The sequence below is a fragment of the Condylostylus longicornis genome, unplaced genomic scaffold (assembly GCF_029603195.1).
Source record: "Condylostylus longicornis isolate FDR11 unplaced genomic scaffold, ASM2960319v2 ptg000009l, whole genome shotgun sequence".
Classification (NCBI taxonomy): Eukaryota; Metazoa; Arthropoda; class Insecta; order Diptera; family Dolichopodidae; genus Condylostylus; species Condylostylus longicornis.
The window spans coordinates 5763789-5791037 of record NW_026577978.1 but is presented as its reverse complement, the minus strand read 5'-3'; the positions used below and the strand labels follow the sequence as shown (position 1 = coordinate 5791037).

Here is a 27249-nt window from a genome sequence, read left to right as displayed (position 1 = left end):
TATCGTAACGGATTAGAAAATTTCGAGCTTGATCGTGTATCTATCGCTCTTTTACCCGTCAAATGAGCAGATAGTGAGTGACCATCATTTATATTATCCGTCAAGTGAACAGAAAGTGAGTTACTATCATTTTGATTTGCATATAACGAAATTTTTGAGTGAGAGAATTTTTACCTATTGTGTATCTCATCTCTTCAAGAATTTATACAAAATTTAATTATTATAGATTCATTTTGTTTTCTGAAGGTTATAGGTTTAGTCGACAATATGAGAAAAAATGCAAAAATTCAATTGAAAGTATGGGCAATATTTTTGGAAAAATGAAATATGTCAAGAATAAAAAAAAGGAAGAAATCTGGTTTAAATAATGAAATAAAAATCGAGATACCAAATAATTAAGTTGTTCAAATTATTTTTCAATTGTTAGGCTAAATTTATACTATTTGGTAAATTTAAAATTTCAATCCGATTATTAATAATTAAGAAATTGTAAACTTCATGAAATTGTTTAAATGTTTTTTGTAAACATTCAAAAATTTAGTGATTAAAATTAAAAAATTTTTGACCAAATTATTTTATAATTTAAATGAAATTTTAGCAATTAATTTAAGATATGAAATTTTCCTAGACAGAATTTATGAGAAATATAGATAATTATGATATTGTCTCTAAAATTCTAGTATATGTCGCGAATCTTGCTTTGTGCAAATTACTTTTAATTGCAATATTAAGGGAATTATGCTTTTATTTTCATTATAATTAAATTGAAAATTCACTAACTTTGTTCTAGTGCAATTCAATATAATTTTGGACATCATTTTCATCATCACGTTCTCATTGAAGGCAGATATTTATTGTAACCAATTTGGTTATTCATCCGAAATTTTAATTTCAAAATTTGGATAATTTTTATTTTATTTTATAGAACAGCAAATTGAATTTATTTTGTATTGCTATTGGAAAATTTCCTTTCTCACAGGATTTTGTTACTATTTTATTAAAATTAAATTGAAATTTTTTTATTAAAATTTTATTAATATTGTTAAAAAAATTTATACCCATATGTACTATACCCATTGTGTATATATATAATTTATTTTTCATTATTGTTTTCTTTTCTTTTTCAGAACATGCACACAATATTATAAGAAAGGATCATCATAAGGAAGTTTGAGGATTTCTGTATTCATTTTTTTTCTATTGTTGTTCAATTTTTTTTTTTTTTTTGGAGAAGAATTTTCAAAATAAACACTCAAAATCTAATAATATTTTGTTATTATCATCGTATGTTTGTTCATCAAGAGAATATAAAAAAATATTAATTGTGACTTAAGCAAAAAAAAAAAAAAAAACAAAAATCTTTTTATCCAATAAAATTACAATATTTTTATTTTAAATTTTTTCCTTTTTATGTTTTTAGAACAGAAAAAATAAGAATAAGAAAAAAAAAATATTATACGCATTATACAACGACAAAAGCAATCCTCTAATAGCATTCTCTTCATACAAATAAATCGTATAAAAAAAAAAAAAATAAGAGAAAAATGGAAAATGTAATGTAAAAGAAGAGCAAAAGCGTGTTAAGGGATTAAAATCTAAAAAGCTTAAAATATATTTTATAACGAAACATTTTTAAAATATCAAAAAAAAAAAAACAACTAAACAAGAAAAAAAAAGGAAAATTTTTTTCTGTTCCTCCTTGAAGCTGAAAAAAATTTAAAAAAATGTTAAGATTAACTTTCTAGTGAAAAAAATATAATAAAATGAACATAAGAAAACAAACTAGTGCTTTAGGGTAAGAAGTGTTACAAGTAAGTGATTCAAATTTTTTTTTTTTGAAAATTTTTCTAATAAAAATAAAGTTTGTGTATAGGTAGGTAAATTAAGAAAATTTATAAATGGAAAATTTTTAAATATCGCTAGAATTTGCCTATAGAAAAGAAGATAAGAAGGAAAGTTTTTGTAATTTTTAGTAACTATTTAAAAAATGTTAAATATTTCTAGTTAAAAAAAAAGCCAGAATTTATTCAGACCTTCTGGTAAAAAATTAGAAATTAAAACAATTAGGAAATTATGATTACAAAGAAATATTTGTGTAATATTGATTACAATAATTTTATCTTAAAAATACTATTAGATAACCCCCTGCTACATTACTAGAATAATAAGTAGGTTATAGACCTTATAATTCAACTCAATTTTATTTCTTCCCTACTTAATAGTAATCACAATTAAAATTTTTATCCGAAAAATTAAAATATCCTGAAGAGTTTTTAATAAACTTTAATTTTTTGTTTTTTTAAGGAATAAAATTTAAGTTAAAAATTATTTCATTTTTAAGAAAATTATCTAATGTAATTTATTAAAAGTAGCAATTTTTTTACTTCATATAACTAGGTAATTATTTTTTGGAATTTATTTTAGGAATATGAAAACGTTGAATTGTATAATAATTTTAATATTAATATTAAATTTTTTTTGTGAACGTTATTTTATTCATTTATAGCAAAGTATATATAATTCAGAATATTTAAGAATATTTTTATAAAAAAGTTTAAAAATTTATTAAATTATAAAACAGAATTGAGTTTAAATTGCGAAGAATAAAAAATATTGTAATAATTACAATAAGATAGAGTAAAAGTGTAAAGAGAGCAGAGTAAAAGTAAAGGAATCAATGAAAATTTTAAATGTAATAGCAACAATAATGAGTAATAAATTGTTTACATTACGACAGTAATTATTAAAAATTGAGCTAAGCCTCATCACTGTAATGCAATATAATACAATAAAATAAAAATACTCGAATTTCTATAACTCTGTTAAATTATAATATTAATTTCGCTCTCTCTCTCTCTGTGCATTGTTGTAAGTGTGATAACACTAATTAAAGTATTTTTTTTACACATTACAGTGGGAGAGTACTTTTACTATTAAAAGAGAAATTAAACAATGGAAATTACAAAATAAAATAAGAGTAATCAATAATACAACAATTGATGCTAATTAATAATAAATCATAGTAAGACAATGAATTTTTGATGTTAGTGTTGTGATAACAATAATTTGTACAAATAAGTGTCTCGAACAAAATTCGCACATTAATCTATAGGTTTATACATATTTCAAAAAATAATGTATTTGTATGATAGGCAGCTAAAATATTAACAATTCGAAAGAGGTATAAAATTGGTAGATTGAATAAATACGTTTATATAGCATCATAATTTTGAATCTAAAATTTTTATTAAGTGTACCGATCACTGGGTAATTTACCCTAATAATAAATTAATTTATGTAAATTTTCCTGAATTAAATGAATTCAGAGAATGAATAATCGTTTGCTATGATTATGTAAAGCAAGATTATCATAATATATTAGGTAAAAAAACAAAGTAATTCAAAACTTATTAAACAAAGTGATTGAAAAATTCATTTTATCGTTATTACTTTGTTGTTGTTTTCTTTTTCCCATAAAAAATACACGTAAAAATTCAATAGTTTAAGAAAAACAAAAAAATTTTCAATTAATTTTTATGTTCATGTTTTTCCAATATTTTCATTACGTCTCTTTTTATTCTTAATATTTACTCTTAAAGGTTAAAAATAACATTAATTTTTTGATATAACGGTAAAAGGTATATAACACAATTTTAAAGGTTATAAAAACAATCAATGTATGAGTAGATTTTTTTTTGTTATTATTAAATTCACTGTCGCCATACTCAATATTGTTATTTTTTACTTTTCTTTTTCTATAATATATTTTATGATATTTACCTTTATTATTCCTATTACCCACATCCCGCTTCTGTTACTCACTTACATTACAATTACCCGCTGTATATGTAAAATTGAAACAAATGTATAGGTAGTTTCTCTTGCTCTCAAATTTTTAGATAGAAAGTTTATCTCTTTCTTTTTTATTGAGATAGAATATTGTTGTTGTTTTTCTCAAATAGTATCTACTAAAATACAAAATTTATTATTATTGTTTCTAATTCTTCTTTTTTTTTATGTAAAATAGATAAACATTGTGTGTACTTTTAAAAATAAGCAAATTATATTTGAAAATATTGAAAAATAAGACCATTACAAACATGAAAATTTTGAAAATAGTATATTTTCAAAAATATCACAATAATATTTGAAAAATATTAATGAAAACTACAAAATTGAAAATATAAAGAAATAAAAACAAGTGAATTAATAAATGAACAAAGAAGTTGCAAAGAATTTCAGTGTTTCAATAATAATTGTGTGTCAAACAAAGAAACATAAAAAATATGGTTTAATACAAATATTAAAAGAAATAAATTAAAAATAAAATTAAGTACAGTACATATAAAAAAAATATAATCAACAAATTAAATATTCAAGGATTATAAATAAAAATGTATAGAAAAATGTTTAGGATTTATCTAAGGATAGCTTTGCCTGTAATACTGGCAGTATTTATAATACCAGGTAAGTTTTTTTTGTAATAATTTTAATGTATAACAATATTAGATATAAATTATATTATTTTTATTGAAAATAGTATCTTAATAAAAACTTTTATATTATCTTAAATAACATAATATACAGAGATTTTAATTTCAACAAGTAATTTTGAAAGAGATATGTGAATATTTTCTTTGAACTGAGAATATATTAAAATTTTAATATTGAATATTGATGTTGTTTATCTCTATTCTTTGTCCTTTATTTACATGAATTAATAATTTTTAATAGCAGACGGTACTATAAATGTCTACAGAAATTCTTACAGTTCTAAACAAATGTAAATTATGTAAACAAATACTTGATAATCATGCAGTTCACTTGTAAAGCACTGTGAAGAACAATTTTCCGATAATTTCTTCATACGTTCGTCTAGAAAATCGTATACATTACTGGTTTAAGTCCATTTCAAACATATTGGTAAATTCAAGTTGGTCATGCATGCTAGTCAAACATGTTGGTCATGCATGTTGGTCAAACATATTCGTCATCCGTATTAGTCAAACATGTTGGTCAAACATGTTGGTCATACATGTTTGTCATGCATGTTAGTCAAACACGTTGGACTCGTTCCTTTGATTACCTTACCTACCTGTTATTTATAGTTGTATGAAGGAATTCGTATTGGTTGTAAAGCACTTCTGAATACTTTCATGGCTAATGCATTAGGTATCCAATTTAATGTAGAAATTGCAAGTATAATCGTTTTTTAAAAAGCTTCTACACCTACAGAAATTTATACAGATAAAATATTCAATTTAATTAAAATAGAAATGAAATTTTCAGTATTTCGGGATAACAAAAACTTTAATTAAATATTTCATTTTTTTTTTGTTCATTATAAATTTGTTTGTCTCCAATTTGTATCAAAAATATAGGCACCATATAAATTTAAATCACTCTTTGGTATAAACTACAATCAAATTAAATTATATGTACATTAATTTCATATAATACATGTATGATAGAAATTGGAAAATTGAAAATGGTAGAAATTGAAAAAAAACAAAAAAAAATATTAATTACTGTGCTAAATGACTTTCATTTGCCCCAATTTATTTAACATTATTTTTTTTTTCTCTGTTAAATAAAAATGTGCAATAACAAAATTAAATAAAAAAAAATTTTTTTGACAATTTCGTGCATAAAAAATAATTAAAGTGAAAAATATATAAAAAAAAAAATTTGTTGTCAAACAAAAAAATCATATGAATTTTTTTTCGTTGGTTTTATCAAAAAAAAAAAAAAAACAACGTCCTATACCTGTTATATTGTGCATAATTACACCTTTATAACTGTTATTTTATTAAAAAAAGGCCAAATGATGGAATTTTAATTAAAATTCTTTTTAAAAATTCTTTTTTATTATTTTGTTTAATAAAATGATTGATTTTTAATTATTCGGAAAAATGTGACACAGAATATTGTTTATTGCACCTGGTTTAAAAATATTTATCAGCATTCAGGTTGTTTGGCAGTTTTGTTTTTGTTAATATTACCTTTTTATAATATAAAATATAACAATATAACATTATGACAGTGTTACCAACATATATGCTAATATGAATAAAGAATTAGCAGATAATTATTAACAATATTAACTAATTAAAAATTTAAAAATTCAAAGAAGTCCGATAAATTTTCACTCGCTCCCCTCCGCAACGCTTTTAATTTGATTCAAAATCAAAATTACTGTAATTAAACATTAAATTCATTTTCTTTTATTATTTGTGAAAAAATTTCTAAATTAAGTATTTATAACTTGAGCCCGAACTTGTGTTTTAAGTTCTTTTATGTCATTTCATCCTCATAGTTTTGCAATTCTCTACTTTGCAATTCTCGAATTCATCCAAATTTAGTTAAAAAAAATTAATTACTGTAGTTACAACTATTTAGTCTAATTTTATATATCTATAAAAATCTCTCTTAAAATTTTTCTAGATGCAGCTATACTCAATTATTTGTTTTATTTTTAAGAAAACATTTTAAAAAAGCATTTTTTTATAAATTTAATCATTGCAGAAATTTCAAAATTTAAATTCTAAATTCATGTTAGAATATGTTTCGTAAAATTACTAAAAACAATTTAAAATAAATGAAATCTTCAAGTTCTAGCCTAAACCAGAGCATTTTTTTTTTTGAAAAATTTTCTTTTTCGATTGTTTTCTGTTCTACTTTAAATTAAATAAGTTTTTAAACATACTTACTCAATTTGGCATTAAATGATTTTAAATAAATTATCTTAAAAGTGTTGCTCAATTACTGCCATTTACGGATCATTTAAATTAGAATCACACATTATACGTACATTTTCATAATAGAAGCTCTAATTCAACATTGCCTTCAACTATTTTCTCTTTAATGAAATTATTATCATCATCTAATGATTTCTACTTCTCCAAATTTTCCAAAAAAAATTAATTTATTGCCATTTCTACTTTAAACTAAATTTAATGCTTGTAAAGTTAAAAATTTTCTGAAAAATCCTTTTTGTTTTCTCTTTTTGCAATTTTGCTAATTAGAAAATTTTAATTCTTAGAAAGATTCTTCTGTTAAAAACAATTAGGTATCTGATTACTTAAAAAAAAATAAGAACTTTACTTTTCATGAAATTTAAACAAGAAAATAATAAAGCAAAATTAATTAAAAGAGTAGGAAAAATATTATGATAAAAAATCCTTTTTCAAAAATATTTTAAGACTTCTTGAAAACAAAATTTAATTCTGCAAAATTTTGTTTTTTTTTTTTGAAATGACAAAGTCTTGTAAAGTAGAAAATCTTGTGTTGACACCTCTTTGAAAAAATATTTTTTTTTTGGTAAAAAAAGGAATATGTATATACGTATATAATGTAGGTACCTATAAGTAGAATTCCGTTCCAAAATGCTTTTTGTTAAGACTTTTTTAATCCTTTTTTGACTTTATTGTTTGCTGTACAAAAATAAGAACTCGTCACAGGGAAAAAATCTCGAGAACTTAAACACCTACATTAATTCTTAATATTTACAATGAGGAAAATTTTTGTTTCAAAATTTAAAAGGTATAAAAAGTTATAGATGCTTTAAATAATATAGAAAAATAAAATAAAAGAAGTTTTAAAAAAAATTTCGGTTTAATGCCCACAGTAATTCTGGACATATAGAAAACAACCTTGAATATAAATTACGTAAATTTTTGGTTAATTTTACCATTTGTTTCGTTTGTTTATAATTTTACGGTGAGTAGTTCCATAATATTATAATATAGGTTTTAATAGAGCCCCGCAATTTAAAATTAAATTAAAATCTAAAAACCTCAAAATCTTAAAGATATTAAACATTCATATTTAAATTACAATTAAGCATGACAATTTGTAATTAAAAAATCTCAGCTTGTGACTTCTTGATCCAATCAACCTGTTAATTGTTTGGATAAACCATAATGCAACCCTTTAATTTTTAAAAATATAATTTTAAGGATTATTTAATGTTATGGTAATTTTTGATCAATTTTGAAAAATTTAATTTTCTTAATTGTTACTTTGTGTAGAACTGTTTTCGAAATTTAATTTCAAAATCAGTTTCTTTGAATCCAAAAATTATTGTTACAGCTATTCTGAGAAATACAATATGCAATTAGATAATTGTGTAACGATAGTGCTTGTATTTTCTGATTTAAAACTATTGAAACTAGATACTTATTGAGTTACTCTCCTAATAGCTCAAAAAAAGCCTATCCAAATATCAGTAGATGCAGAGTCCTCAATCTTTAGTGATTGTTGATTTTTCGATCATTAAAAATTATAAAGCATAAAGTATAATCTTGGTACAAACGTTCAGAATCATTAAAATAAACAGAAGCAGATTTTTCATATAAGATTTTCCAGTTTTCCATAATATCATATATAGATTTCTGTTTTTTTACCAAAAATAAATCCTTTTTTTTTATTTTTATTTTTTTTCAAGAACAGAATTCATTTTTCATTTGTTGAAGGTTGAAACACACAAAAAAAAAACCTCAAACACAAACATTTTAGTTAAAATATATTGAATGTGGTGAAAAAAAATATCGTGCTCAAAAGCTTTAACACAAATAAAGTTGGGTCAAACCAATGGTTTGTATTGTAGCACTTTTCCCTTCAACAAGTGAAAATTCTGCTTTTAAATACAGTCTATGTATACCTATCACACTATAAAAATTATTTTCATTCATATACAAAACTATTACTAGGATTGCATATATTTAGGATGACGCATATATGCAGTCTTTGAAATAAAGCAAAAATTAACATAAAAAGGGGTTAACATAATGCTCGATTTTAAGGGTTAATTGTGTGAGTTAAGAAAAATAATTATATTTTTTAGTGTCACGAAATTTACCGTTAGCTTTTTGCGTTTATAAAAATTTGGAAAAGCTTGCGGTTTCGGAAATATAGGGTGTCAAAAATTCAAATTTTACGATTTTCAAGAGGTGATAACTTGAGAGGGGGTGGAGATGGAAAAAAAATTTCTTCTAACGAAATGAACTATTTGTTAATGTCTAAAAGCCCCTAAAATTTCAAAGTTCTAGAATATAGGATCTAGAAGAAAAACGACATCAAAAATTTGGAAAAAAAGGACTTTAGATAACGGTAAATTTCAACGGCCATTTTGTTTTTCTAAAGTTTAACTATAGTATACCGCGCTAGGGGAAGCAAGCCGCTGCCTTTCTGCGTTTGCAAAATTTCAAAAATACTTATGGTTTCATTGCAACAAATATTTAGAAAAGGCCATTTTTAGGGTTTTGGGGGGGTATAACTTCTAGAGGGGGGGAGATAGGTAAAAATTTTGTTCTACGAAAATAAGTTTCTAGTAAAGATCTATGTATATATAAAATTTCAGCTTTCTATCTTCAAGGGTGTAGAAGTTTTGTAAACAGACACACGGACAGACGGACGGACGGACGGACGGACGGACGGACGGACGGACGGACGGACGGACGGACGGAGTGAAACTAATAAGCACTTTTTTCAAAAAATTTTTTGGAAAAGTGCTAAAAAGAGAAATAGTGTTTTTTTTTAATATACAACAATTTTTTGTTAAAATAACAGAAATAAATGAAGGTCTAAAGAAACTGATATTTCAAATTTACAGAAATAATGTGAAAAAAAAAATAGAAAATTTTTATGGAGGGGAAAAAACTTGTCTAGTCATTAAAAAAGTTTAACGACCGATAGACTTTTTAATGAGCTAAACAAGAAAAGAATGACGATCTTTTATTCTCGATTTTTATAATTTGTTTCATTTTTTTTAAATTTTTCTTTTGTGTTTTTATGTTTTTGTTTAAATAAACTTCCTTTGACTACTATATTTTTTTGAGTAACATAAATTCACTGTACAGAGTCCTGAAAAATAATTCATAAATAAGATTTTTTCGAGTAAATTGTGGTAAAATTTTATTGATCTTAAGAATAGTCTGCGTAAAACGATTTTTCATTAATGGTGGTCGTAGATGTTATCAATAATTGTAGAATCATAAATGAATTTTATTAGAGAACTCAATAGACGGATCTTACTAGTAGGTATTTTTGTTATTGACGTACGATATTATGTTCAGGTTAAATTGTTCGAATAAATTTTTATTGAAGTATGTGTAGCTATTTAGTTAGTTTGTGAGGAGAGGTGGGACTCTAAATGCTGCCACACACAACTAGGCCAGTAGAAAGCCCATTGGCATACATCCACAGCACGCGAATCTCTCCGCTAAATTAATCGAAAAAATTTAGCAAATCACTCAAGCGGCGCCTCTGAGAGCTACTCCAATCCACCAAATCGATATCTTCCCAATAATCCTCTTCTGTTGCGCAGAGAGGAGTACTTGCCCCTTTTCTCAATGCCAGCTGCTCTCTTGTTCTTGCACCGTTTCTCTTCCGGCGCAGGGCCATTGTTGTTTCATAAATCGGTCCGCCATATGAAAGTAAGCTCTTTAAAAACCTTTATCTCCACTGCTATTTTTCGAAATCACCCTGTAGGCTACATAATTCTAGTTCTTTTGATACTTCATTTTTTAAGCTCACTTTTTATATTTCAATAACTCGAACTCTAAATATAAGTTTGTATATATTATTAAGTTTTATTGAAAAAAAAAAATTTCTCTTAATGGATTTTTAGCATTTCAGTAATAATCTTTCAGAAAGAAATTAATGAAAAAAAGAAAACGACGAACAAAAAGGAAAAAAAAATTCATAGCACTATGGAATGTAAAAGAAAATCACACTATTAAGAATAGCATAATCCGAAAAGAAAACACAAAAAAGCAAAAAAGAAATTAAATTAAAAAAATAATTTGAAATTTTGTTGGTCATGATTCATGATTCTTAATTTTAACATTGTCCGAATGAAGAAGATTATTACGAATGAAAATGATAATTCATTTTCATCAAGGACAAAATTAAACAACTAGGTAAATAATTTCAAAACTATGCCAACAAAATTTAAATTGGAATTTTGTTTTTATAAAAAAAATAAATTAATGTAGGCTTAAATCAATAGGAAATCCAAAATTTCACTTCTTCATTGCACGTTCTTGGTTTTCTCAAATTCTATTTCTAAGATATTACAAAATCTTTTCTTAAACCTTTGAATAAGTGTTTTTGGAAATAACAGAGACACAATGTTATTAATAAGTAAATAAATTCGAATATAAAATATGGAACCAGACGAAAATTCTAATAGGAAATGTCATCAGTTAAAAGCAAACTCTGTCTTATTAATTACAATTTTGAAAATTTTGGTGAAAATCTTAAATATATTGTGAAAATAGCAGCTGCACCATTAATTTATTTCACCAAGTTTGTAGTTTATATAAAACTTGAGAATAAAAGCCATTTATTAGCAATTATTCGATTAAAATTTTTAGTACAGCTCTTGGCTCTACAATTTCGATTAAAAGCTAAAGTAATTAATTTTAAGGTTACAAGTTTTTAATTCGTCCCCTTATTGCTAAATAAACAAAAATGTTGCTCATAACAAGATCTCTATAAAATACGAAAAATTTTCTTTTTTTATTATTTTTCACAATTTTACGGATGAAAAAGTAATGGCATTCATTCTTAAAAAGTTTTATGTTGCAAAATTAATTTCAATTACTTAAAACTATAATCAACCCAATTTTTATGAATTTTCCTCTTTTTTTTTTTTTTTTTTTTTGTTTTTTTGAATAATTTACAAAGTAATAATAAACTTTCACCGCTTTTGTATTATTTTCCATTACGCTTAATGAAAATTATACACAAAATAAATACCCTAGCTAGAGCTACTATTCTTTATTTTTCATTGATGAGAATTTTTTTCGCGGAAAATGAAATTTAAGGCAAAATAAAAGAAAAATACGATTTTCTTTTTCCATCTTGCAAGAATTTTTCTCAAAAAATTTTCATTTGAGTGAAAATGATGGAAGAAAAACTTTAAACAAGGAAAAAAAAAAATGAAACTTCATTAAAACGCAACAAAAGAAGGAAGATAATGTTCGTGGTCAAAAAAAAAAAAATTTTTTTTTTTGTTGAACGCTTCTTTATTTTCTTATTATTATTTTTTTTTCGTAAGTTTATTAAAAAGTAGCAAAACCTGCAGAAATTTTGCATAAAATTGAACAGTTATTAAAAGTAAAAAATAAAGAAAAAAAAAAAGGAAGAGGAAAATGTTTGAAAGAAAATGTTTAAGATTGCAAAAATAACATTAAAGTTTTTATGCTCTCATATTCTTCAAAATGAGAGTATACAAACTTTTCTGAAAAGAAGAATTTTTTATAATTTATTCATGGGACCAAAACAGTAAGTAGATAGTAAAAAATTTGCTATGATTATACTTACGCGATTATTATAGAAAATAATTAGGTGAAAAATTTACTCATCTTGAAAATGAACTTCAATTCAGATGGAATTATCACAAAAATCTGAAATTTAGTAAATTATCACAAGAATCTGATGTGAATTCAAGAAATTTGTGGCCTTTCTAAAGAATTACACACGACTTTCTATCATTTTTAATAAAGATCTCTGAAGTCTCATAAATTTTTCTTGTAATTAAGAAATAAAAATTTTTTTTTTTCATATTTTCACTCGTGAAATTTTTGCAAACATTTCAGCACTCACTTATTCTAAAAATATTGTCGAATTACAGACAACAATGTCGAAAGAAAAAATTCATATTTTATTGTTCTTTTGTTTTCATTCTTTATTCAAAAGTTATTGATTCCATCCCGTACATATACATATGAATTAAGCTGAAAGAAAAATTGCAAAAAAATACAAAGTCATTATAAGGATAATGCATCCTTAATCATGAAAAAAATTTCTTAATTTTCTTTCGTTATTCTTCTTTTTTTTTGTTTGGAAGCATTTTTTTTTATTACGATGACTTTCTATGAACTTTTGTTTCCTTTGCATAATTTATACTCAATTGAAAATTGACTGCACATAACATAAAATGGTTAATTCATCAAGAAAATAAGTGTTTTTCACCTTATAGGTGATTTTTAAATGTTACATTTTTCTGCAAGGTTTCAATATTTTTCCGATTCGAATAATTCGTTTATTTTTTTTTTTAAATTATTTTCTTTTTCTTTAAGTAATATTATGAAAATTATGCTTAATCATGAAAATGATTTTTTTGTTTAATAAAGGATTTTTTTAAAAAAAAGGAGAATAAAGTGTTGCAATAAAGGATTCAAATAATAATGTATAAAGTTTGATTTTAATAGAAGACACTTTGGAATAATGCAAAAATTTATAGTTGGATATTGACTGTGAGTACTAAAGTATAGGAAGTGTTTATTACGTTCTTTGTATTTTAGTATCTGTTTTAATAATAATAGAAGCGTTAAAAGCATTTACTATTAAAGATATTGAAATGAACATTTAAATGGTTCATTTCAACTGCATTGTATAAAAAAATTTAAAATATTATTTTGTTCAAATAATTTTGAATAACAATAACACATAGCTAAAATATTCAATCTTCTTAATTAATACTTTTAGGCAGGATACAATAATTCAGTAAATAATAATTATTATAATATTCATTTAAGTACCTATATGTTCACATGCTAGTAGGTTAACTAAGAATACTAAAAATGTTTATGACGACTAAGTAAAACAATAAATTAAAAATGGGATTCGAAGTTAAACAAACCAATTTCGTTTTTAAAAATCTTCTATATGAACAGGAAATTTGAAAGCATCTATATTGAAATCGATTTTTAAATAATATGAATTCGTTTAAAACTAGTTACTTATTACCTAGTAATGTACACATAGGCTCGGTTCTGACTTCTTCGCAAACCATTAGACCATTAGATATTTATTATATATGTCTATAGTAATTATACTTTTGAGAAATAAAGTTGAATACAAAAAAAAAACTTAATGGATATTTTGAAAATGTTATTGCTTTACTCAAGCCAGATTCTGACTTGTTTGGCACCCTACGCGTTTTCAAAAAAGTACACTACCCGCCCTCGTAGTAACTTTATCATTCTGAATATAACATTAGTCAAAGAATTAAAGTGTGGAGTTAAACTTTCAGATTTTTGTTTTTGCGATGTTTGTATAATAGGTACATGTTATCGAAATTAATTGCACTGTAAAAAGAGAATGTTTATCGAAAATACTTAATTGAAAAAATTGAAAAAATTTTTAATTTTTTTAAAATATAATTATTTTTGTAAATTTTCAATATTGTGCCGCTATTTTCAGGCGCATATGGCAAAAAGATTACTTTGCATATATGGTAGATCCGGCGCTGTGTACGCATTATTGATTTTCATAATTTTTAGAATAATTTCCATCTTGAAATGATCAAATTAAATAAACACTTATAGCTTATAGGTACCTTATTGATTTTTTGATTATTACTAAATCTCAAAGCAATACTATTGGTATTATTTAATTCATTGGGTCCGACGAGCTGGTTTATTTATTAATAATATACTGTTAAAAATATTCTTTTAAGATTTTATTAAAATTATTCAAGGATATTATGATTAAAACTCGATAATTCAATACTTTCAAAGTACATTTCTCAGGTAATTATTCATTTTGTCTCTAGAACAATAGAAACTCATATAATGTCGCCATAATAAATCACAATTTTTTTTCTCAATTTCATACTAAATTTCACTAAAATAATTGAATTTATATTTTATTAATGTTATTTTTTCTTTTTGAATTAGTTTAAAACTAATTATAAGTTGATGATATTAATTTCAGAAAAAAAAAATATCAGTGACAATTGCATTTTCTTTATAAAAAATCTGAAAATAAAAATCTGCATGACACAAAAACAAAATTTTTTTTTTTTGTTCTAAAAATAACTAATATTAAAAAAAAAAAACGCCTGTAACCATGCAATTTTAATTCACAATAAAACTATTGTAGCGAATTTAACCATTGACCAAGAAAACAAAAACAACAAAAAAATTTAATGATATTTTCTTGGAAGAAGTTTTCAAATCAAAAAATAAAATAAACTTTTCATCTGAAAAAAAAAAATTAGATAAGTGCGAGAAGGAGATGACAATAGAAATTTCAATTGACCCAGTTTCCATTTGAAATCTCTCTTTCTTTATAAACTAGTGATAGAAAATTGTGTGGAAATCGCTAAAATATTTTTCTATTTTTCTTCTATCTTTATTTCAGCTCTATCTACCAACTTGAATAGTTTGTTGAGTAATAGACAAAGAATAAAAAAAAAATTGTATATAGAGAAATACAATTACATTTGTGTAGAAAAAAAAAATTTTTTTCTGAAAGAAAGAAAATGTTCAAATGGAAACTGTAAGTTTTTTTTGGTTTTTATTTCTTTTTCCAATTTAAATTATGTGCCCGAATTCCAAGCACGTATATAGAGCTTTTTTCTCAATTTCTACTAGGAGAAGTTCAAAATTTTTAAAATTAAATTTAAAAAAAAGTATAACTATTTAGGGGTATTATCAAGTACTATGTCCGTAGGATATTAGAGTACTATTGAATTGTATAATGTCTCTAATTGATCAGTTACAATGCTCTTGATGAAGAATATTTCTGTGAAATTTGAAAAAAAATACCTAATTATCTAAAAATTTTGTGATTTAGAATGAATATTTCCTGCTTACTCAATAATTCTGATCCAAATTGAGTACTATATGACTATTAGTTTACGAAAATTCTGGACTCTGAATGAAAATTACCAGTAACAGGGCAAGGATTTCAAAATATTCAACATCAGAATTTATAATAATGCAAAGTATACTTTATTACACTGAGAAAAAATAATTAGTATCACAAACGAAAAAATAATTACAAAATAATTTTGGAAAATTATTTTCAGTAAAAATTAATGTTGTTCTACTGAATAAAAAAAAAATTCCCAAAGATTCGCTGATTTGTATATTATTTAATGAACCGTCCAATTCTTAAAAATATTTCTTGATTTTCCATCCGTTTATTAGTTAATTTGTATGATTTTTGTATGGAAAAATTTTTCAAGTTTAAAAAAATTCCAAGTTTTCTTTGTTTATATTTTTTATTTATTCAATTACATAAGTTTTAATTAAAGAAAGAAAATCTGTTGTAGACAAACTCAACTCAACAATTTCTTATAAGTTTATTTAAGAATTCAAGGGATTTAAAAAAATAAAATAAAAACAAAATAGTTACAATTTAATTTTAATTTTGTTGAAAAAGGATTCTTAATTATTTAGACATTGAATTACATTGATGTTATTGATTCTAGTAATTTGAGGTTTAGTAAAAGTTTACATTACTTACATAGATTTTAACATGAACTTCTAATAGTTTTTGTAATATAGTGTTAATAATAGCAAAAATATTAAAAGTTTCTCGCACCAGTTAGTGTACCAGTTATGTACGATTTGTAATTGAAATGAAAAACTTGTATTCAAAATGAATTACGGTATAAAATATGAAAAAAAAATTTATTTGAATGAATGTCTCATAGAAATTAAGAAATAGAACTTCAAAGGCAAACTTACTGAATGGAATGCAACTAGACATTTACTGACCAAAAAACTTCTCACATACCCTGTTCCAAACAATTTTACTGTCATTTTATAGTTGTAATACAGTGAAAGTATTTTCAAAAATGCCAGAGAATTTTAAAATTTTTTTGACTGTTGATAATGTTGTTAAATTATATTGATAACTAAATGAAAATTGTTAAATTTTCATGAGGAATTTAACACAATGTTAAAAGCCAAATGAATATGAATTGAAATATAATTATATTAGTTAACATACAAATCGTTGCAATATTTAGCTACTAGCTTTTGAAATTGAAAATGATCGAAAAGGAAAAATATGTACACAATAGCTTGCAAAAAAACTTTCATTTTAGTACGATTCTGATGAGCTATAGCTGGAAAAGAGCAATGCGGAAATATTTCTAAATAGAAAAAATTTCTTCTCTAAAAACTGTTATTATGTCTATGAAACTTTGTGATTTTATTTTTGAACAGTATGTTTTGTAAGCTATAATATACAGATGAGCCAATTGAGCGAATTGAGCCAGTGAAATTATAATGTGAGCTCATTTTAAAAATTTATTTGAAATATACCAAAAAAGCATAATATTATAAAAGCTGGCTATAAAACACATTTGTTGGAATAATAAAATTCCTTGTCACTAATCTATACAAAAATTCTAAGAATGTCATAAAACTGGAAGTGAACACCTACGCATATCTCATTAAAATATCTTAAATGCAATAATAAGCATTAACAATTTAAAATATTGCAATTTATTTAAAAAGTTTAAATTTAACGTTCCAGTTAACATTCATTTATTAGTACGTTCTCTTTCTTTCAGTCTTCTACTCATAGCAATAGCAGCGAACAATGGTCGCAAAATAATTAACATTTTATATATCAGAAATTTTTATGATAATTGCATATTTTTACACTTTCTTAAACAAGAGATGGTACAAGAACACATCAATTAAAATATTTTTTATTATCTTACATTAATTTGCTTGTAATATTGTCCATTGTATTCTTGCTGTGGTCCAGTGGGTTCAGTTATAAGTGGGTAGCTATTCGCAATATCATCTGGTAATAATTTTTACAAATTAAACGTTTTGTAACACTAACCACTGTACAAATAAAATTATTATTATAAAATATAATGAAAATTTTTATAAAAACTAAATAAAATTTACAATAATTATTTTTATATCTTTCAATTAAAATAAAAATAGAAAAATGAATTGTTTTTTAATTTAATTTTTAATTGAAAGATAAAAATTTTTACATTATTTAATTTTCTTTTGGCATTCTTCTCAAAATAATATGATTACAACGCATTGCAGCAGTGTACACTACTCACTATACTTTTCAAGAAAATTTATTTTGAAAGGAGACCAATAATACAATTTCATAAAAATATAATAAAAATGTGAGATGAAATCGAAAATTTTTTCAATATTCTTCATCTAACAACGTCTCTTTATATTATTTTCATTAATTTGTTATAAGTGTACAAGGAATTTTAATTTTATAATTGAAATTGTTGAAGAGAATAGCGTTGAACGATAACAAAAATATTTATGACAATGATATTTTACAATTTTTTATACAGTACAATAAATTCTAAATTTACTATTTTAAGCTTGATTGAAGAGACAATCGCTTTTATGTTTCAATGAACTTGAATTGCATTTCAATTATTTTAATAATAGTTAAACGCTTATATAAAAATACTTTAATGGAAATGAAACATTGCGGGTACTTAATTTTAATTTATTAATTATAATTTAATGAAATATTATTTTTAATAAGTTGAACACATGCAATTTATGTAATATAAGAGAAGAGATTCATAGTAAATCTACTATCTCATATAAATATTTTCTTATGCGCGGAGTGAATCAAATTTTATTACAGGAATATTAATATTATCCTTTAAGATCCCTAATAGATTGGATACCATATTTTAAGTTGGTTCTATGTTCATATATTTATATAATAGTAGTCAAAATGTAAAGAACAAGTAATAATTTCAATAATTTGGTGTTCAAAAACAAAAACTGCCCAAGTAAATTTTTTTAGTTTTTGAGTTTATCATAAATTCAAGTTCTTAATTGTGTAGTCTACATTCTGTGAAAATTTGTTTAATGTATTTCAATTATTTTCTAAGTTATACAGAAAAATGTAATTTCAGTTACTATCTTTAAAGTAGTAATGACAAGTATTATTAAGAAAATTTAATTTATTTTCAAAAAATAAAATATGAGTTTATAAAAGAGTTTAGCATGACTCAAAAACGATTTTATAGCTATTTATGAAATTATTTCGAAATTGCGTACTACCACAGAATTTAGAATCTATTAGCGTTATGGTAGTATATTACTGTATATGAATACTGGCGACTGTCTTTGTATATTTTTGCATACATATGCGAAAACCTGAAATTTTATTAAGTAATTTATCGATATTTTTAGGTATACGTACTAATACACGGTCATAAATTTAAATAAATTTTTAGCTTTTATTTTAGATTTACAATGAAATTACTAAATATACAATCTTGTTAATTTATATTAACTTTTCCGTACCATTTTTAATTAATAATATTGTTTCTAGAAACTATTAATATAATTTCAATTTAAATTTTATTTAAATTTTCCAGAAATAAAGAATATCATTCATTAAATTTTTTATGTTTAGAAAATATGCATTGTAAATTATTATAATGTAATACAGCGATATTGAACAGGATAACGCGATTTAAAATGGATTAATTTGCTATTGAACAATTTGCAAATGTGTAAAAATACCGATTCTGTTATTGTTAAAATGAAAATTTATTTATTTTATCTCATGTTATACTACTAGTATGAAAAGAATTTATTTAGTTCCTTTTGTGGTATAAAATATACTTGTGGTGGAAAATATATGTTATATGGACCTATATAAAAAAGTTAAAAAAAAAAATTATAAAATTTAGAGTATTTTAGCTGACATTATAGCTACCACATTATTATTTTTAATCATACAAGAATGTTTAATAGGTATTAAATTTGTAGTACTATTAGCTAGTATAAAGCACAAAGAATATGGTGAATTAATATACACAACATACTTATTTTATTGCTGTTATATAATATGTAAATACAAATATTATTTTGTATTGACTGATAAAATTTTGTTAAATTGAAAAATTTTCATTAGTTTTACACAATACAGGTAATTTATTTGGTTGTAAATCTAAAGGTTGTTCTTTCAGTTGAATTTTTATTAATATTTTCTATTCCAAAATGAATTTGAAATTTGTACTTGAAATAATTATTTAAAAATTTAATTATTACTTGAATTTACTTTTAAAGCATAACTTTTCTTGTTGATAAGTTATGTACCTTACAAAAATTTTTCAACACTATAATTGCTGCAAAATCCAATAGAAATTTTTGAATGCCGTATATTATTTTAATCTCTCTACGCTATTGTTCTTTTCCTGCTTCCTAGAATATTTATGGCACCAGTCCTTTAACCGAAGGGTCTTGGGTTCAAACCCCGGTCAGGTCACTATAAAAAATATATTCAATATTATAATTATAAAATTTAATATACAATACTAATAAATATTATGCAAATAATTTTCAAATATTCATGCGCTTAATGCTCGATAATAAAAACTAACAAAAATAAACAGTAATTATTAATAAGCTCAAATATTTAATATAAATAAAACTGCGGCAGGAAAGTCACCTACTTAGTTACCTCTACGATGCTATGAAACAAGGACATAATATTATGCACTAGCCCTATGCTCCTCCTAGGAGTGACGGAGGAAAAAAAAAAAATTATTTTATCCAGATTTATAAAAAAAAAAATTAATTACATAACACCAGTAACAATATTTAAAATGAATATTGCAAATACTACAACCATAAAAAAAAATTTTTACCCTAAAAATATGCAATCCAGTCAAAATTTATTTAAATAATCTAAATATTAAACTGCATTACAAATTCTATTATAATTATTTTCTTTTTAAAACAAAAACTGCATTAAACTTATTTTATACTACGAAATAAATTAAAATTTTATTAAAGATAAAAAAAAATTTAAATTATTTCCTCACAAACTTTAATATTAAATTTAAGAAAACTGTACATTAAACAAAAACAACAACAGGAGCAAAAAAAAAAAAAACAGAACACAACAAAATTCACTTATTTTTTCCTACCTTACATTTTCACCTCATTAAACAACAATGTCAGCATAAAGTTTTATAATTTTAATTATCCGAAATAAGATCAAAAATAAGTAAAACAAGCACAATATAAAAATAAGTGAAAAAAAAATTATAATAAAAATGTATAAAGGATATTTGTTTTTGTCCTTAATGAAATAAATATAATTTTCATAAATTTTATTTAAAACTTTCTTTTTTTCTTTCATTTTCAAATTCAAATTCAAAAAAGACTATCTAAACTATACAAGGCTAGGTACCTATGGCTTTTTTTTGAAGAAGAAGAAGAAGTTTTCTTTATTTTACTACCGGGAGGTTAAATAGACGTCTTCTTGTATTTTAAGTATACAAAAATAAATTTCAAATTAAAAAAAAAAAAGTTTTTCATTTTTTATTTTATTCTTTTTCTTATTTTGAATTCAAGAACCTTAACAAGACCTGAAAAACACTCTTAGTCTTAAATTCACAATTTAATTTCTTATTAAATGTACTTTATTATCCTTATAAATTAATTTTTAGTATCCTTTTTCTTCTTCTGTTTTCGTTTTTTTTTTTGTTTTAACTATTAAAATTTTATGTCCTACTTAACTATATTATATACGTGTACTTGTATTATTAATAGTATACAGTAGATATATAGGATGTTTCCGAGACCGAGGGGATAGAATGACTTCAGACAAACAAAAAACACCTTGTGACATTTTGCTCTTTGGACCCTCCTTCTCCAGTTATGAGTTAATTTTTACGTTTTTATTGATAACTCGAGACTAAAATGACAAGTGAAGCAAACTTTGCATTCTTATTTTTGAAGTACTTTTTAGAAAGTAGAATTAGTAAGTATTATAATATTTTTAATAAAAAAAGAACATTAAAATACAAAACAAATTCAATATTTATTTTGCACTTTAATATCTCCGAAAATGTACAAGAACTTCAGAACACTGTTAGAAGAGGAACTTCATTAGGTTTAAAATGAGTATACAAGGTTTGCTTTATTTATCATAATTCCTGAGTTATCAATAAAAATGTAAAAATTACCAGTTTTTTCCAGATATTTCAATTTTGAGACCTCAAAAACTCGGGAAAAAAGAACCAAAATGGAAAATTAAGGTGTTTTTTGTTCATCTGAAGTTATTCTATTACCTTACTTCGGGAGTTCTATAGAGTCTCGGACACCCTGTACTTACAATAATATTATATTCTGAACTATATTATGTGCAAATCAGGGGCGATATGACTGTTGTAGTTTTTTTTGTATTTTATTATAAACGTACATACTGCATTATAATTTACTTGTTTTGTTGTATATAAATATTATGAATGAACAACCTTAAAACATGGTTCTAGTTGGGAATTATAATATAGTATATTTACGGTTAGAATTATTTTATAGTAATGAAATTTATATGTATGCATGTATGTATGTACGTTGTTCTCTTGTATATGAATAATTTCAGCATAGAAAAGTTTTAAGAAAATTTTATATATATTTTTTTTTGTGTTTTAGTGAAAATGAGAGAAAAAACATGCATTTAACTTTTACTTTAACTTTTTATTTTTTTTATTTTTTACCTAATTAATTTCGTAGTTAGTATTTGAAAAAAAAAGCACAAGTTTCGCATAACTGCATGTGAATATTAGAATGCTTCTGTGTTAGGTATACTAATAATTTTTCTCTGTGTTTAAGGAAATCCAATGAATTTATTTTTTATATTAATGTTAAAACCTTTTTTATTCTTCATAAATTTTAAAACTCTCTCTTTTTTTTTTATAATAACCTCGAATATAATTTTATTTATCTATGTAGTTGTAAGGAATAATATAAATTTTTGTTTTACAGAAAAATTACTATGGTTTGTTTTCCATAAAATTTATAATAAAAATAATATTTTCAATTTTAAATTATCAAATAAATTTTTAATTATTTCCATTTGATGAAAATAAATTGAATGGAAATTTCTTCATACCAACTGCAGAATGAGTCAAGACAGAGAAATGTGGAGAACAAATTTCCAGTAATTTTTTCATACCTCTGTAGCTGAGTTGGTAGAATGTCAGCCTAGAAAGCTGTACATCACTGGTTCAATTCTAGTTCGAAGAGAAAATTTGGTTACATCATTCATCTGTTCTGCAATTTTATAAAGAAATTTATATTATTTATTCTAATGAGAAATTAATAATTAAGATAAGTTGCTCATTTGTAATAACGGAATTTAATTTTTTTCCTCGAATAATAAGGAAGCAAATTAAGATCACGCAGTTATAATCTCAAGCTATATGATTAAGTAATTTATGTGGTGGCAATTATTTCAGGATCTTATGGTTTTGTGTACTTTCTGACCATGTTTCATTATTAAAGCAGTTTTTATATCGAATTGCCTAATAATCTATAAAATTGTAAATAATTTCTAATATCGTAAGAATATGGTAAACTTTTAAACCTACATAAAATATAGAACAATTTATTCGTTCGTAAGATTTTTATTTGTGGATATATGTTAGATGCCTAATGCAAGTGAATTAAAACTACAATACCGAAGACATATTGTTTAAAAATCAAAGTAGCTAGGAATAGTAAATTTTTTTTTTTATTAAATATCGACATGTTAATAAAATGCAAATCGATTAGAATTTTACAAATTTGAGATTTTAATCAATTTTCGAATTGATATTCAAAATAAATTTTACTTTATTTATGTCGTTTATTTAAAAATTATAAAAATCAATATTTTGCTCAATATGAAAAATTTCTATATCAAAATTCTACCCTCATATGTACCTCTCTTTTAAGGATTCTGATAAATTATGCAACATTTCAATTATTTCTCATATTATTTCAATTAAAATCAAATAATCCTGAAGCAAATTATACTCAAATTTATTATTGCTAAATCTATTTCCAGATATAATATTTAAAATAATAATTTTATTACATAACTCTTAAAGTAAATCAGAATATCATTCGCAGCACCTACGCTATATTTCCATAAATTTAATTTATTAATAATTATTCTTTTTTATTTATAGTTTCTCCTTTGAGTACTTTGTATACAACTTTGTTGATATTTTCATTATTATACATAAGAATCTTCATAATTTGAATACTTTTTATATTAATAATTAAATTATTAATGCCATTGAACTTATAAAATTTTTAATAAAAAAAAAATGCAAATGAACTTTGAAATAATAGAACTTTCACATTAAAAATTAATAATATGAAAAATTATTTATAATTAATAAATTAATTAATTTTGTGTTTTGTTTTTTGTTTTTCTGACTGTTTGTATATAGAATAGGGAAATCTCATGGGTTTCATAATTAAAACGCATATATCATTGCACCGTATTATTTATAACCTACGCGTATAACAGTTTACTATAGTATATAAATTATTGTGAGTTATGATATTACAAAAGCATCACTGATAACCTTTAATAACCTTTAGGGTGGAAAAAGGATATTAAATTAAAAATAACTGCGAATATAGTAAAGAAAATATAAGTTTTCTTTAAAAGAAATAAAAAATAATAATAATTTGTTCTTCTTTCATTAAGTTCATTAAAAATTTCATTGAAGAAAAATGAATGCATTTTACGTAATTTTAATAAAAAGAACTAAAATTAACTTATTATAGATTGTTGTTAATGAAATTTTAAATATAAAAAGTGGAAAATTCCAAGTTATTTTAATAAGGTATTGTTAGTAGTATTATGAAACAAGGTCTGTTTGAAAAATGTGAACAAGAATTTTCAAAAATTTCAGAATCTAAGTGAAAGAAACCTACCGCGTATCATAATAACTACAGTGATTAAATATTATACTCGTACGCACAAATATTTATCAAAAAATAGAACGCTCTATAATTGAATGATGAACGATATTAGTGGGTATTAAGTAATTGGAAGACGATCTGGAGATTAAATCAATTTTAGGAATGATTTTACTATATTAGCGGGCGTTAAGCAAATAATTGGTATATATTTACTTTAAATTAATTGCGTTCTGTAATGAATTTTTAAACTGAATTTTTAAACTCTGACTGTGAACTTGTTTCAACTAAAAATTTTGTGCTATAGTTTGAAAACATTGGAATTTATACTATAATAAATCTCACCTTGAGAATAATATCTCAAATCTCAAAATTTATTTCAACACCTCAAAATTTATATAGTTTCGATTAAATTGAGTTCAAAGTTACACTATTTTCATATGGGAAATTAAAAAAACCAAAAGATTTTGATTTGGAGCGAAATATAGAGAAATTTTTCCCGCTTTCAACAAAGTATACGCCTATAGGTAAAAAATTAACAAATTTTGAGTTGTTGTGATATTATTATTAAGGTGCGAAGTGTCTATACTTGGAATAAAATGACTAGCATAAAGTTTTTTTGACGATTCCACAACATGTGATAATATAAAAACTCCGGAGACATTTTTTTCAACTTCTTAGCTCACCTTATCAAAATCTTCGAAAATCCATGAAATCTTTAAGAGAAGCAGAGTATACAAAGTATCTTTTCGTGCATATTTCATTCGTTTAGTGTAAGTTGGCAGTAATTAAGGAAATTACAATATTTTGTAAACTAAAACAAAAAAATAAATTATAAAAGAAAAAATCAAATAAACAAAACTATTATTAAAGTGACGCGAATTATGACGATTAAATGACGAGACAAGAAGAAAAAATGAAATTTAATTTCAAATAAAGCACGAGAAAAAACAAATATAAAAGCAAAATTTTATTTTTTCAAAAAAAAAGGATATATGAAAAGGAAGGAAACTTCTAAAGGAACTGACGTTGTTCTTTTATTTTTTGTTTTTTTCTTGTTTTTCTCTTGTTTTAATTCTTGTTAGTTACGTAAAGAATTTTTATTAATCTCATTTTTTTTTTATTTTCTATGTTTTTTGCCTTTTCCTTTGTACTTCTGTTTAATTTCATTTTCCGGACTTTTTTTTTATTAAAACAGAGAATTTTTTTTTACAATTCCTTTCTTCTTTCTCTCTAAAAATGGAGAAAAATTTTCTACTCCCGTTAAGTCACTACCATTTTATATAGTGAAATCTCTTTTATATTCTATGTAAAGCGACATTTTTAATTAGACGGTGGTGAATTAATTAAGGTAAAGGAAATTTATTATAAAAAATAGTTTTCAGCAACAGTTTTTTTAAGGTACATAAATTAGTTGTTAAATAAGAGACGAAAAATTTTGCGTAAATTTTTAATGTGTACACTGTTCTTATGTACGAACTTACATAAGAACTTACGTTTTATGTAATGTTATTCAATAATATTTTCTAAAAATTGGGTCGTTTTCATCTGTTAAAGTATGACAAAATAGTTTTCTTTTCAAATTATAAATGAAGTAAAAGTAAGCTGTGCCCCAACTCTCAGACACCTTTATTTATGTACTTGTTTTTTTTTTGTACAAAGGAAAATAAAAATACTGTCAAAATAGTTAATTTAGTAAAGTTTAGTAAGAATTTTTTAATTAACTGATTTTTTTTCTCTGGGGGGTAGTAGTTTTTGGGTAAATTTATTTTGGGATTAAAGTGGTTTTCAAAAAAAAGAAAAAATAATAGAAAAAACCACCGGCAAAATGCAAAATAAAAGACAGTGATTATTGACTTTTTTTTACTAAATTAAATGGGGAATCGTAAACATATTTTAATGACAAAGTAGGAAAGTGGGTATTTTTCTGGATATCTATTTGGATTTTGGGATATTTAGGTAATGGCTGTGTGTGTATATCGTGCTCTCTAATAATTTTAAAAAAATATTCCATTTCCCAAAAATTTCATATTTTCTTTACTTGTTTGTCATAATAATTGCAAGGCGTATAAAACCTTTATTTTCAGACTTTTATATTAAGTTCCTCAATTATTTAAATGAGGTTATTTATACAAGCAGCCACGGATATCCGGTATATTAACATAAAAACAGGGGCATTTATTGTATATTGTACATTACTTTGAAAGCGGGAAGGCACACACTTTTGATATGACCTAGGGCGCTGGACAAGTCAGAACCGTGCCTGCATATAAATGTAAATAATTAAAAAAATTATTTTAATTTCTTATTAAAATTACAAAATACAAAATTATTTGAATTCTATTTGAATTTTATGATATTTGAATGATATATTAAAAAACAAAAATGAATAATTCTATATTATTGAGCAAAAGGTGCTCAAAAATCAGTGCAATCAGTGCATCAATGTACAAAATTCCGGATATGTGAGGAAATTTATAAAATATTAGTGCTCTGTTTTATTGTCTTCTTAAATTCTTCATCAGTTTTCAGTGCCTATAATCAAAGAAAATCAGATAATTTAGTTGGAGTTTCACTAGATCTGAGAGTGAAGTTGATAAAATTAGTATACGAAGCAGTTGTAAATTTATGGTATCCTTCCTTTGAAAATTTTCTCGTTTCTCGAACGCATATAAAAAAGTTTTAAATTTTCTATGAACACTTTGCAATCGTTAATAATAAACTATTAATTTCTAACCTCATGTTAATTCTTAACTAAAGTGTAGGTTTT

At 23.6% G+C, this 27249-nt stretch overlaps 1 protein-coding gene across 3 annotated transcripts in view; it reads left to right on the top strand.

Annotated features, from left to right (window-relative positions):
- The window catches only part of LOC129618574 (probable serine/threonine-protein kinase DDB_G0271682), a 196569-nt gene that overhangs the window by 125390 nt on the left and 43930 nt on the right, over positions 1-27249 (top strand). For all 3 annotated transcript variants that reach the window (XM_055533408.1, XM_055533409.1, XM_055533407.1), the window contains exons 3-4: positions 1128-1811; positions 4028-4467. In XM_055533408.1, coding sequence (XP_055389383.1) covers positions 4395-4467 — 73 coding nt within the window. In that variant the 5' untranslated portion in view covers positions 1128-1811; positions 4028-4394. The remainder of the gene's footprint in view (positions 1-1127; positions 1812-4027; positions 4468-27249) is intronic.